Source organism: Hyperolius riggenbachi, chromosome 1, assembly GCF_040937935.1.
Source record: "Hyperolius riggenbachi isolate aHypRig1 chromosome 1, aHypRig1.pri, whole genome shotgun sequence".
Lineage (NCBI taxonomy): Eukaryota > Metazoa > Chordata > Amphibia > Anura > Hyperoliidae > Hyperolius > Hyperolius riggenbachi.
The window spans coordinates 680665758-680679162 of NC_090646.1; the positions used below are offsets into that span (position 1 = coordinate 680665758).

At 47.4% G+C, this 13405-nt stretch overlaps 1 protein-coding gene across 1 annotated transcript in view; it reads left to right on the forward strand.

Annotated features, from left to right (window-relative positions):
* Window positions 1-13405, forward strand: part of LOC137544546 (B-cell differentiation antigen CD72-like) — a 173033-nt gene that overhangs the window by 13693 nt on the left and 145935 nt on the right. The window contains exon 3 of the mRNA XM_068265648.1: window positions 10303-10626. Coding sequence (XP_068121749.1) covers window positions 10303-10626 — 324 coding nt within the window. The remainder of the gene's footprint in view (window positions 1-10302; window positions 10627-13405) is intronic.

The window sequence follows — 13405 nt, forward strand, 5'->3', positions numbered from 1 at the left end:
TTTTGTCCATATTGGGGGGATGAAGTGAAATGTATGCACTGACTTGACTAATACAATGTCACACAGGTGCAGCAGTTAACAGGTATGCACGGAGTGGTATATCACACTGCATGCACTCACGTAGGTAGGTGGGTGCACTGAACACAACAGGTAGGTATATGCAGTGATGGGTATTACAATGTGCACCTGTCACACACAGACAGGTAGCTGACAGGCACAGTGACACTGCGTGGGCTCAGCTCATGTAGGTGGGTGGGTGCACTGTGAACAACAGGTAGGTAGGTATATGCAGTAATGGGTATTACAATGTGCACCTGTCACACACACAGGTAGTCACTGAATGTGCTGGGCCTGGCAGTGGCACACATACAGTATGAATTATCAAGGCTGTCTATGCAACACAAGTGTCAGTGGGACACACAGAAAAAATATAGATCACAAGAACAAGATTAACTCTCAAAAGAGCTGTTGTGGGGTGCTATTTTAGCAATAAGAATCAGCCAGGAGCAAGCTAACAAGCCTACAAGAGCCTAACTAAGCTTTCCCTATGAGAGTCTGCAGCAGCTCTCCCTTCACTAATTACTGCAGGCACATGAGTGAGTATAATGGCCGGCGCAGCCTGCCTTTTATGAGGGGGGGGGGGGGTGGCTCCAGGAGGGAGTGTAGCCTGATTGGCTACAATGTGCCTGCTGACTGTGATGTAGAGGGTCAAAGTTGACCCTAATGGTGCATTATGGGGGTGAACCGAACTTAGGGAAAAGTTTGTGGTTCTCCGCAAACATGAACCACGGACCATTCGGGCCATCTCTACTGTGATGTGATGCTTCATGATGTCTGATGTGATGCTGCATGATGTCTGATGTGATGCTTCATGATGTCTGATGTGATGCTTCATGATGTCTGATGTGATGCTGCATGATGTCTGATGTGATGCTTCATGATGTCTGATGTGATGCTGCATGATGTCTGATGTGATGCTGCATGATGTCTGATGTGATTTTTAGGGATGACTTACCAGCAGGTCAAATCGCAAATACAGGTCCAGCAGCATTTTTGGAACAGTTGTGCTCCAATACCAGAGATGGGAGTGAAAATCGCTTTTGAATCACGTTTCAAAGGCATTTTTTCCCCTCTAGACTCTAGGTTCTCCATGTGTTGCCAACCGTCAGTAAATTTACTGACAGTCAGTAAAAAAGTCAACAAATCTGGGCTGTCAGTAAAGTCCATGAAAAAATTTGTGGTGTCAGTAAAAAAACCCTCTCTTTCCCAGAAGATCACAGCACTTACTGCTTATCAGTTCACGTATCACTCTGGAATGTACACTGCTCTAGCTAAAGGTGGCCATACATCTGTAGACTTGGCGGCCAATCAACCATCAGATAAGACAATTATTATTGATATTATAAAAATCGGTGCTACCAAGAGCATGCCTAGATGACAATCAAACCAATTTCGGGCCCAAATTGGTTGCATGTACCAACCGGACATGCTGGAAAATCCCAGGTTGGCATGCTCAATCAGGTGTGCAGTGGTAAGGGCTGCGATAATCGAGAACAAACGTGACCGAAACACCCAGTTGCATCCCTCAAATGTTTATGTATCAAAGTGTGTCCTTCCCCCCCCCAGATGCCGTGCATTAACCTCTTGAGGACTGCTGTGTTAAACCCCCCTAAAGACTAGTGTTGGGCGAACACCTAGATGTTCGGGTTCGCGAACGTTCGCCGAACATCGCCGCGATGTTCGGGTGTTCGCGCCGAACTCCGAACATAATGGAAGTCAATGGGGACCCGAACTTTCGTGCTTTGTAAAGCTTCCTTACATGCTACATACCCCAAATTTGCAGGGTATGTGCACCTTGGGAGTGGGTACAAGAGGAAAAAAAATATTTGAAAAGAGCTTATAGTTTTTGAGAAAATTGATTGTAAAGTTTCAAAGGAAAAACTGTCTTTTAAATGTGGAAAATGCCATGTTTCTTTGCACAGGTAACATGCTTTTTGTCGCCATGCAGTCATAAATGTAATACAGAGAAGAGGTTCCAGGAAAAGGGACCGGAAACGCTAACCCAGCAGCAGCAGCAGCACACGTGAGGGAACAGGAGGAGGCGCAGGAGGAGAAGGCCACGCTTTTTGAGACACAACATCCCAGGCCTTGCATGAGGACAAATAGCGTGCGGATATAGCAATGCTTTTTGCCGCCATGCAGTCATAAATGTAATAAAGATGAGAGGTTCAATAAACAGGAACCGGAAACGCTAACCCAGCAGCAGCACACGTGAGGGAACAGGAGGAGCCGCAGGAGGAGAAGGCCACACTTTTTGAGACACAACATCCCAGGCCTTGCATGAGGACAAATAGCGTGCGGATATAGCAATGCTTTTTGCCGCCATGCAGTCATAAATGTAATAAAGATGAGAGGTTCAATAAACAGGGACCAGAAACGCTAACCCATCACAGATGTTCATTGTTCATGTTACTTGGTTGGGGTCCGGGAGTGTTGCGTAGTCGTTTCCAATCCAGGATTGATTCATTTTAATTTGAGTCAGACGGTCTGCATTTTCTGTGGAGAGGCGGATACGCCGATCTGTGACGATGCCTCCGGCAGCACTGAAACAGCGTTCCGACATAACGCTGGCTGCCGGGCAAGCCAGCACCTCTATTGCGTACATTGCCAGTTCGTGCCAGGTGTCTAGCTTCGATACCCAATAGTTGAAGGGTGCAGATGGATTGTTCAACACAGCTACGCCATCTGACATGTAGTCACGTGACAGTTCGGCCAATCAGAGCGCGTTCGGGTCCGAACCACGTGACCCGTTCGGCCAATCACAGCGCTAGCCGAACGTTCGGGGAACGTTCGGCCATGCGCTCTTAGTTCGGCCATGTGGCCGAACGGTTTGGCCGAACACCATCAGGTGTTCGGCCGAACTCGAACATCACGCGAACAGGGTGATGTTCTGCAGAACCCGAACAGTGGCGAACACTGTTCGCCCAACACTAGGACTCGCCTTGTATTTCAGTGCGCGGTGCATTTCCCACAGTTAATGGTTGTGAATCCGGGCACAACATTTCTGGCTGTTCCTCCATTGACCTTTGAAAGGTGGAAGTTTGTTGGGCTGGGAATAGCTCCTGCGAATACCCCATTGTGTCCTGAGGTAATTCATCGGACTGGTTATCTGGCAGTTGTGTGCGTGGTGTCGCTGCCGGTTGTGCGGCAACGCTAACCCAGCAGCAGCAGACGTGATGGAGCAGGAGGAGGCGCAGGAGGAGAAGGCCACGCTTTGTGAGACACAACAACCCAGGCCTTGCATGAGGGCAAGAAGCGTGCGGATAGCATGCTTTGTACCGCCATGCAGTCATAAATGTAATAAAGATAAGTGGTTCAATAAACAAGGACCACGCGGCAACGCTAACCCAGCAGCAGCAGACGTGATGGAACAGGAGCAGGCGCAGGAGGAGAAGGCCACGGTTTTTGAGACACAACAACCCAGGCCTTGCATGAGGACAAAAAGTGTGCGGATAAAGCAGCAATGCTTTTTGCTGCCATGCAGTCATAAATGTAATACAGATGAGAGGTTCAATAAACAGGGACCGGAAACGCTACACCATCCCAGATGTTCATTGGTCATGTTACTTGGTTGGGGTCCTGGAGTGTTGCGTAGTCATTTCCAATCCAGGATTGATTCATTTTAATTTGAGTCAGACGGTCTGCATTTTCTGTAGAGAGGCGGATACGCCGATCTGTGACGATGCCTCCGGCAGCACTGAAACAGCGTTCCGACATAACGCTGGCTGCCGGGCAAGCCAGCACCTCTATTGCGTACATTGCCAGTTCGTGCCAGGTGTCTAGCTTCGATACCCAATAGTTGAATGGTGCAGATGGATTGTTCGACACAGCTACGTCATCTGACATGTAGTCCTTGACCATCTTCTCCAGGCGATCGGTGTTGGAGGTGGAACAGTAAACAGAATGCTATATAGTGTGGCTGAGCGAGCGGTGTACCACTATTCCCAGCAGACACAGAACAGTAAACAGAATGCTATATAGTGTGGCTGAGCGAGCGGTGTACCACTATTCCCAGCAGACACAGAACAGTGAACAGAATGCTATATAGTGTGGCTGAGCGAGCGGTGTACCACTATTCCCAGCAGACACAGAACAGTAAACAGAATGCTATATAGTGTGGCTGAGCGAGCGGTGTACCACTATTCCCAGCAGACACAGAACAGTAAACAGAATGCTATATAGTGTGGCTGAGCGAGCGGTGTACCACTATTCCCAGCAGACACAGAACAGTAAACAGAATGCTATATAGTGTGGCTGAGCGAGCGGTGTACCACTATTCCCAGCAGACACAGAACAGTGAACAGAATGCTATATAATGTGGCTGAGCGAGGTACACAGAGTGGCAGTAAACAGAATGCTATATAGTGTGGCTGAGCAAGCGGTGTACTACTGTTCCCAGCAGCGACACAATGACAGGGGGGACCCTGGCTAGCGGGGCTGGAGCGCGAACTACCCTGCCTGCCTACCCAAAGCTAAACCCACAGACAAATGGCGGAGATATGACGTGGTTCGGGTATTTATTTACCCGAACCACGTGACAGTTCGGCCAATCAGAGCGCGTTCGGGTCCGAACCACGTGACCCGTTCGGCCAATCACAGCGCTAGCCGAACGTTCGGGGAACGTTCGGCCATGCGCTCTTAGTTCGGCCATGTGGCCGAACGGTTTGGCCGAACACCATCAGGTGTTCGGCCGAACTCGAACATCACCCGAACAGGGTGATGTTCTGCAGAACCCGAACAGTGGCGAACACTGTTCGCCCAACACTAGGACTCGCCTTGTATTTCAGTGCGCGGTGCATTTCCCACAGTTAATGGTTGTGAATCCGGGCACAACATTTCTGGCTGTTCCTCCATTGACCTTTGAAAGGTGGAAGTTTGTTGGGCTGGGAATAGCTCCTGCGAATACCCCATTGTGTCCTGAGGTAATTCATCGGACTGGTTATCTGGCAGTTGTGTGCGTGGTGTCGCTGCCGGTTGTGTCAGCTTTGTGCCCACTGGCTCCTTGTAACTGGCTGAGGACTCGGATCTCGTGCGTGATGTGCTGGTGCTGCTTAACCCACTGCTGGACGCTTGAGAGGTCATCCAAGTAATTATCTGGTCCTGTTCTTTTGGATTTGTGAGGGTTGTTGTCCTGGACAACATGGGCGGTATTGAGTGGGTTTTCTTGGGTGCTCCCCTGTGGCCTGTACGTGAACCGTCAGGGGAAACACCTCTTCCCTTGCCCCTCCCTCTTTCACCGGATTTCTTCCTCATTTCACTTATCCTTAAAGTACACGCTGACTGGCAGCAGTACAGTGGCAGTACAGAAATGCTATACAGTGGCGGGTGAGCAGTGTACCACTATTCCCAGCAGCGACACAGAGCACAATGCTATACAGTGGCAGGTGAGCAGTGTACCACTATTCCCAGCAGCGACACAGAGCACAATGCTATACAGTGGCGGGTGAGCGGTGTACCACTATTCCCAGCAGCGACACAGAGCACAATGCTATACAGTGGCGGGTGAGCGGTGTACTACTATTCCCAGCAGACACAGAGTGGCAGTAAACAGAATGCTATATAGTGTGGCTGAGCGAGGTACACAGAGTGGCAGTAAACAGAATGCTATATAGTGTGGCTGAGCGAGCGGTGTACTACTATTCCCAGCAGACACAGAACAGTAAACAGAATGCTATATAGTGTGGCTGAGCGGTGTACCACTATTCCCAGCAGCGACACAGAGCACAATGCTATACAGTGGCGGGTGAGCGGTGTACTACTATTCCCAGCAGACACAGAACAGTAAACAGAATGCTATATAGTGTGGCTGAGCGAGGTACACAGAGTGGCAGTAAACAGAATGCTATATAGTGTGGCTGAGCGAGCGGTGTACTACTATTCCCAGCAGACACAGAACAGTAAACAGAATGCTATATAGTGTGGCTAAGCGGTGTACCACTATTCCCAGCAGCGACACAGAGCACAATGCTATACAGTGGTGGGTGAGCGGTGTACCACTCTTCCCAGCAGCGACACAGAGCACAATGCTATACAGTGGCGGGTGAGCGGTGTACCACTATTCCCAGCAGCGACACAGAGCACAATGCTATACAGTGGCGGGTGAGCGATTTACTACTATTCCCAGCAGACACAGAGTGGCAGTAAACAGAATGCTATATAGTGTGGCTGAGCGAGGTACACAGAGTGGCAGTAAACAGAATGCTATATAGTGTGGCTGAGCGAGCGGTGTACTACTATTCCCAGCAGACACAGAACAGTAAACAGAATGCTATATAGTGTGGCTGAGCGGTGTACCACTATTCCCAGCAGCGACACAGAGCACAATGCTATACAGTGGCGGGTGAGCGGTGTACCACTATTCCCAGCAGCGACACAGAGCACAATGCTATACAGTGGCGGGTGAGCGGTGTACCACTATTCCCAGCAGCGACACAGAGCACAATGCTATACAGTGGCGGGTGAGCGGTGTACTACTATTCCCAGCAGACACAGAACAGTAAACAGAATGCTATATAGTGTGGCTGAGCGAGGTACACAGAGTGGCAGTAAACAGAATGCTATATAGTGTGGCTGAGCGAGCGGTGTACTACTATTCCCAGCAGACACAGAACAGTAAACAGAATGCTATATAGTGTGGCTGAGCGAGGTACACAGAGTGGCAGTAAACAGAATGCTGAGCGAGCGGTGTACTACTATTCCCAGCAGCGACACAATGACTGGGGGGACCCTGGCTAGCGTGGCTGGAGCGCGAACTACCCTGCCTGCCTACCCAAAGCTAAACCCACAGACAAATGGCGGAAATATGACGTGGTTCGGGTATTTATTTACCCGAACCACGTGACAGTTCGGCCAATCAGAGCGCGTTCGGGTCCGAACCACGTGACCCGTTCGGCCAATCACAGCGCTAGCCGAACGTTCGGGGAACGTTTGGCCATGCGCTCTTAGTTCGGCCATGTGGCCGAACGGTTTGGCCGAACACCATTAGGTGTTCGGCCGAACTCGAACATCACCCGAACAGGGTGATGTTCTGCAGAACCCGAACAGTGGCGAACACTGTTCGCCCAACACTACTAAAGATCAGGCACATTTTCATTAAATTGGCCACTGCAGCTTTAAGGCCAAGCTGCAGGACCGCAAAACACAGCACACAAATGACTCCTCCCCCTTTTCTCCCCACCAACAGAGCTCTTTGTTGGTGGGGTCTGATCGCCCCCCCCCCCCCCAGTGTTTGTTTGTTTATTTGTGTGTGTTTTTTGTTTTGTTTTTTTAAATAAAAACTGTGTTGTTTTTTTCCCCCTGCTGTATACCCCCCTCCCTCCCCACGCCGGCCAATCCCTGTGATCAGCTGTCATAGGCTTCAGCCTATGACAGCCGATCACCTCCGTGGCTCAGGAGGGGACAGCCGTGTCACACGGCTGTCCCCAGTACAGCGCTGCTGCTGATCACAGCACTGTACGGGTAATTAGACGGCGATGACGCTGTCTAACAGTTTCCCGAGCGGCAATAGTCACTCGGAGACTGAAGAGGGGGCGGAGCTCCACCCTCCGAGAATGAGATGCGGGTGCAGCCTGCGCGCGATGTCATTCAAAACAGAGCCCCAGGACTTTACGCCAATTGGCGTTAGGCGGTCCTGGGGCTGCCGCCGCGGCCACGCCCGTCGGCGTGACGCAGTCGGCAAAAGGTTAATACTTCACCTGTTCAGTGTCCGCCACTGCACTCTTCTTCCTCATTTGCAGCCCACGTGGTTGCCGGTGTATTGCACGTAAGGGGCGCATGTGTGATATCTTACATTTAATTTCATTAATATTAGATGTCAGTAAAAAAAAGTGTTCTGTCAGTAAAATTTTTGTGCTTTGTCAGTAAAAATGTATTTCCAAGGTTGGCAACACTGGGTTCTCCATGTGTGGTACGTGTACCACGGGGGGTACTCCTGATGGTTCCAGGGGGTTCTCAGGCTATTATACACCACCAAACCAGTGTTATAGCTAATTAAAAAAAATAGTAAATGTTTGTAGATTGTTTAGAACCAATTATCCTGTATTATGATAAAAGTATATAAATAACAGTATATAACAGTATAATAACATTATATTTGTCAAGGGGTACTTGTGATAATGTTTACTATGCTAGGGGGTACTTGGTGAGTACAGGTTTTTTTTAAAGGGGTACATACCCATAAAATGTTGAGAAACAATGAATAATGCTACGTACACACTTGCGACTATGGTCGTTACTAGCAGCAGCTTAATGATCGGTCTGACAACAATCGGGGAAAGAAGTTTACCAAACGATCATTAAGTACGACGACGAACGAACGATATCAGTATGATGAAAAAAATCCAACAGGACGGATCATATTGAACGACGATCGTTACAAAACTATAGTGTGTACAGTTCTCTGTCAAGCACGATTGTTACAAGGGCCAATGCGCCTGTGTTAGATTGTGCCCAGCTTCCGTACTTCCTGTGTAGCACGGCCCGTAACGATTGTTACATTACAAATTTCAAATAAACTCTGTTTTCAAGTTAACTATCATATATGTTTATCTATTGTAACCCCATGTCTGTGATTTTTTTTTATAAATATATACGCAACATTTCCATCTTATCGTTCTTTTCTGCGAGAACGGTCGTCAATATGTTTATGATGATTGCTGTATCACATCGTTGCATTCCAATCCTTCCAATATTGTTCGTCTGGTGATTATCGTTCCTTGTAAAAGATCGTTATCACAAGTGTGTGCGTAGCATAAGGGTAGGGGAAGGGTTATCGCAAGTGTGTGCGTAGCATAAGGGTAGAGGGTAGGGGAAGGATTATCGCAAGTGTGTGCGTAGCATAAGGGTAGAGGGTAGGGGAAGGGTTATCGCAAGTGTGTGCGTAGCATAAGGGTAGAGGGTAGGGGAAGGGTTATCGCAAGTGTGTGCGTAGCATAAGGGTAGAGGGTAGGGGAAGGGTTATCGCAAGTGTGTGCGTAGCATAAGGGTAGAGGTTAGGGGAAGGGTTATCGCAAGTGTGTGCGTAGCATAAGGGTAGAGGGTAGGGGAAGGGTTATCGCAAGTGTGTGCGTAGCATAAGGGTAGAGGGTAGGGGAAGGGTTATCGCAAGTGTGTACGTAGCATAAGGGTAGAGGTTAGGGGAAGGGTTATCGCAAGTGTGTGCGTAGCATAAGGGTAGAGGGTAGGGGAAGGGTTATCGCAAGTGTGTGCGTAGCATAAGGGTAGAGGGTAGGGTAAGGGTACATGGATGTAAGAAGCAAAACAGCCACAGAAAACATGACAAGCTAAAGCATTTTTCATCAGGGTTTAAAAATGGGTTTTACTTGTGTTTAACAGACATGTTGCTACCCCCATAGACTATTCTGGGGTGCCCCCAACTCCATCCCCCTCCTTGGAGTAGTCACACAGCGGGCAGCACAGTACTCACCTACAATCACTAAGTCTCCAAGATTGCAGACATCTTCACTTTTGGGCTTCTCCTCCTAGTGTCTGAGAATGAATCATACACTAGAGCTTGGGGGGGAGAGCCAGAAGTAAAGAGTGGACGGAGGAGGTGCCGCTCCCTGTGCTACTGTGCCTGGGGGGTCTGGGTATACTCGGGGAACATCTGGGGGCCAGGGCAGAGCTATCGCCATTGTATACATGTCCCTCTCCTCTGCCAGGCTGGCAGGACAGAGAAGGATATTCATAGATGGCACAGAAGAGGGATATACATACAATATTGCCAGCGCTGCCCCCCCCCCCCCCCCCAATTCATGCATTGCTGCCAGCCAGTCAGATAAGCATCACGACCAGCCAGCCCAGCATCACTGCAGATGAAGGAAACACACCACAGCCACCAGCATGCCCCATTGACACATCATTGCAAGACAGCCCAAATTAATGGCCGGCCAGCATAGCATCACCACCAGGCCAGCCGAGCACAACAGCCCTGCCTACACCTAAGTCAGGTGAGGAGACTCTGCTTATTATTGTGAAATGCTGCCTATTTATGATATTTCTTCTGCATGAACACATCTGCTGTACTGTGAATGTCGCTATTTGTGGTACATTTCAGTGCGGCAAGCCGTGTTACAAAGCGGCCATTGTGTGCATTTGGCCCCACCTATGAAAGAAAGAAAAAAATAAACTACATATAAAACTTTATATTGCTCCATAAGATCTCATAAAGAATATGCATTGGAAACCCTTCATTCAACATGTAAAACAACATGATATTCAGTCCATGTTTACCTCCTTATTTAGATGTCCATGTGGCCGGTGACCACCACCTGCATGCAGCCACTTACCAGACAGAGAACAGCAGTCAGACTCGGGGTCTCTGGAGGGAAGAGAACCTACTGGTGTCGGTGAGGAATGAGCTAAGGGCAATCAAGGCTGAGCTGGAGAAGACCCAGTTGGAAATAAAGGAGACTCGGCTAAAGCTGAACAGTGCCCAACTAGAACTGAAGACGCACCAAGCAGAACAGGGGAGGAAGAACCACCAACAAGATGCTCAGAACTCGACAGTCAGTACAGAAGCGTTGCTGCTTAAGAACAAAAGATCCCATCCTGACCAGCAGAAGGAAGGTAACACGGGCAACATCTAAATACACTTATGAGCTAAAACACTAAAACCACCTGGCTAATATAAAATATGTTTCCCTTGTGCCAGCAAAACAGCTCTGACCCATGGAGGCACACAGGCCACAAGATCTCTGAAGGTGCCTTGTGGGATCTAGCACCAGAAGGTTTGGAGCAGATCCTGTTTAAAGGATCCCTGAAGTAGAGGAAAACAATTCTGAACGAAGCTCATAATGTGCTAGATTACTTCCTCCTGAGCGTCTAGATGCTGCTCGTTGTACTTGTGGTCCCTTTTGTTCCCCCGTCGGACATTTTACCTCCCAAGCCTTCTGGAAGTTCCTCTGAGTTTGGAACTGCACATGGGAAGTGAAAGAAAGCTCTGGTGGACGAGCAGTTACTTTCGCTGTACTTGCACAGTTCGGGACTCGCACCAGCTACGGCTCTGAATCGCTTGGGGGAACTTCCAGAAAAGTATTCAACTGAAGGACACTGTGAAATACTTAGAGGACTGGGGACGGAACAGGAGGGACGCAGAGGACAACGAGCAGCATGTGGACACTCAGGAGAAGGTAACCTAGCAACCATGGGCTTCATTCATTTTTATTTTTTCCTTGATTCAGAGATACTCTGCTATCAGGAAACACCACTGCCATGTAAGAGGTCTGGAACAATGTTTATGTATGTTTTATGCGTCAGAGTAACACATGATCTAAATGAAATGTGCTTCAGCTTCACACCAGGCCATCTTCCTCCATTGCTCCATGGTCCTGCTCTATAGCCGCCGATCTGCCCACTGTAGGCACTTTCAGCAGTGGAGAGGAGTCAGTATGGGCACTATGACTGGTCTGTGGGGAGCAGGAAAAAATGGCGCCTGGAAAAAATGGCGCATGTTCAAAACGCTATTTTGCATTTTAATGTTAAAACGTTAAATAGTGTTTTATGTTAAAACGTTAAATAGCGTTTTAATGTTAAAACGTTGGGGAGAACCCCAATCTCCATAAAGCTGGCCACTAACAGCCCAATTTCTAGCGAAAAATCGTTCGAGCGATCAGAAATTCTGATCGGATTGGTTGTAAATACTCTCCATTGGTGGACACAATCGATTATGAACGAGTGAAAAAATGTCGCCCGAATGAATTTTCGTCGAACGAAAATTTTGATTTTCTTGGTGGTCGTAATAGATAGGAAGCAATGATTGGTTAGTTGATGGTGTAGTGAACGATTTTTCGTCCGATCAGAATTTCTGATCACTCGACGATTTTTCACTAGAAATTGGACCGTTAGTGACCAGCTTTAGAAATATATAAATACAGAGGGTGCTGCAGCACACAACAGGAAAACAGTGACAGGGGCTCTTGGTTACGCTTTAACGCGTTTAAGCTCACAAACTGCGCCAAAGTGTCCCCGATCTGGTGAGTCCTACTCTAACCAGGCAAAAATGCTAGTTTTTATCAGCGTTCTAGTGGGAACCATGCCAAAAGCCCAGGGGTCAGCTAAATGGGAGAAATGAAATTAAAAACACCTCACCTTCTACTAGCTACTAACTGAACTATGAGCTCCGCTCATTTATATGCTTAAAGAGACACTGAAGCGAAAAAAAATATATGATATAATGAATTGGTTGTGTACTATGAATAATTACTAGAAGATTAGCAGCAAAGAAAATATTCTCATACTTTTATTTTCAGGTATATAGTGTTTTCTCTAACATTGCATCATTCTATAATATGTGCAGATTACACAACACTCAGCATTCAAAATGAGTCTTTCAGAGAAGTCTGTGAAGTAATGACCTCTCCTCTAGCAGAGGAAAAGTAAACAGTTCACTTACAGTTGAGATAATAAAAGTCAGATAACAGCCCTCTCCACGACTAACTTAGTCGGAGAGCTTAATGGCTTGTTTGCATAGAGATAACAACTGGAGTTTCTCAACTCTTCCTGTACTGGAAACAATTACAGTGATGTATCTGATCTTAATGTTTTATTTCTTAGCTGTACTACACATACAAATCATAATATCATCATTTTTTTTTCGCTTCAGTGTCTCTTTAACTGTGCTAGAGGTGGGCGTGGTTATGCACGCTCACAGGGGAAAATAATATAAGCCAAGGGATGAGCAGCACAAACCAAATTTTATGCACTACTATGCAAAGCATGCACGCAGCACTGGAGAACCCCAATCTCCATGAGAAATATATAAATACAGAGGGTGCTGCAACACACAACAGGAAAACAGTGACAGGGGCTCTTGGTTACGCTTTAACGCGTTTAAGCTCACCAACTGCGCCAAAGTGTCCCCGATCTGGTGAGTCCTACTCTAACCAGGCAAAAATGCTATATATATATATATATATACATACTGTATGGCAGCCTCCAGATCCCTCTGGTTACAGTTGTCCTTTAAAAAAATACGATACATTTATATGCATGTATTTAAAATTTAAAAATTGTTCCTAATAGTTGTTCTTTTAGGAGCAGCAGCAAGGGCTTTAGTGCGTACAATTTTTTGTGATAGTTGACCTACCATCGGTCAGACCACAACCTTTTTACGCCATTGAGTGAGTGTCATATGCATGTATGTGCCCTTGAATTTAGTGATGAACGTAATGACCTAATTACGATTGTGCAAAATTTTGCATAATTCACGAAATTACGAATATGACCGTAATCAAAAAATTCGTAATTTGGGGAAATTACGCAAAATGTTGCGTTTATGCGGAATTTCGTATTTACGATCATTTTTCGTAATTACGATCATTTTTCGTAATTACGATCATTTTCGTAA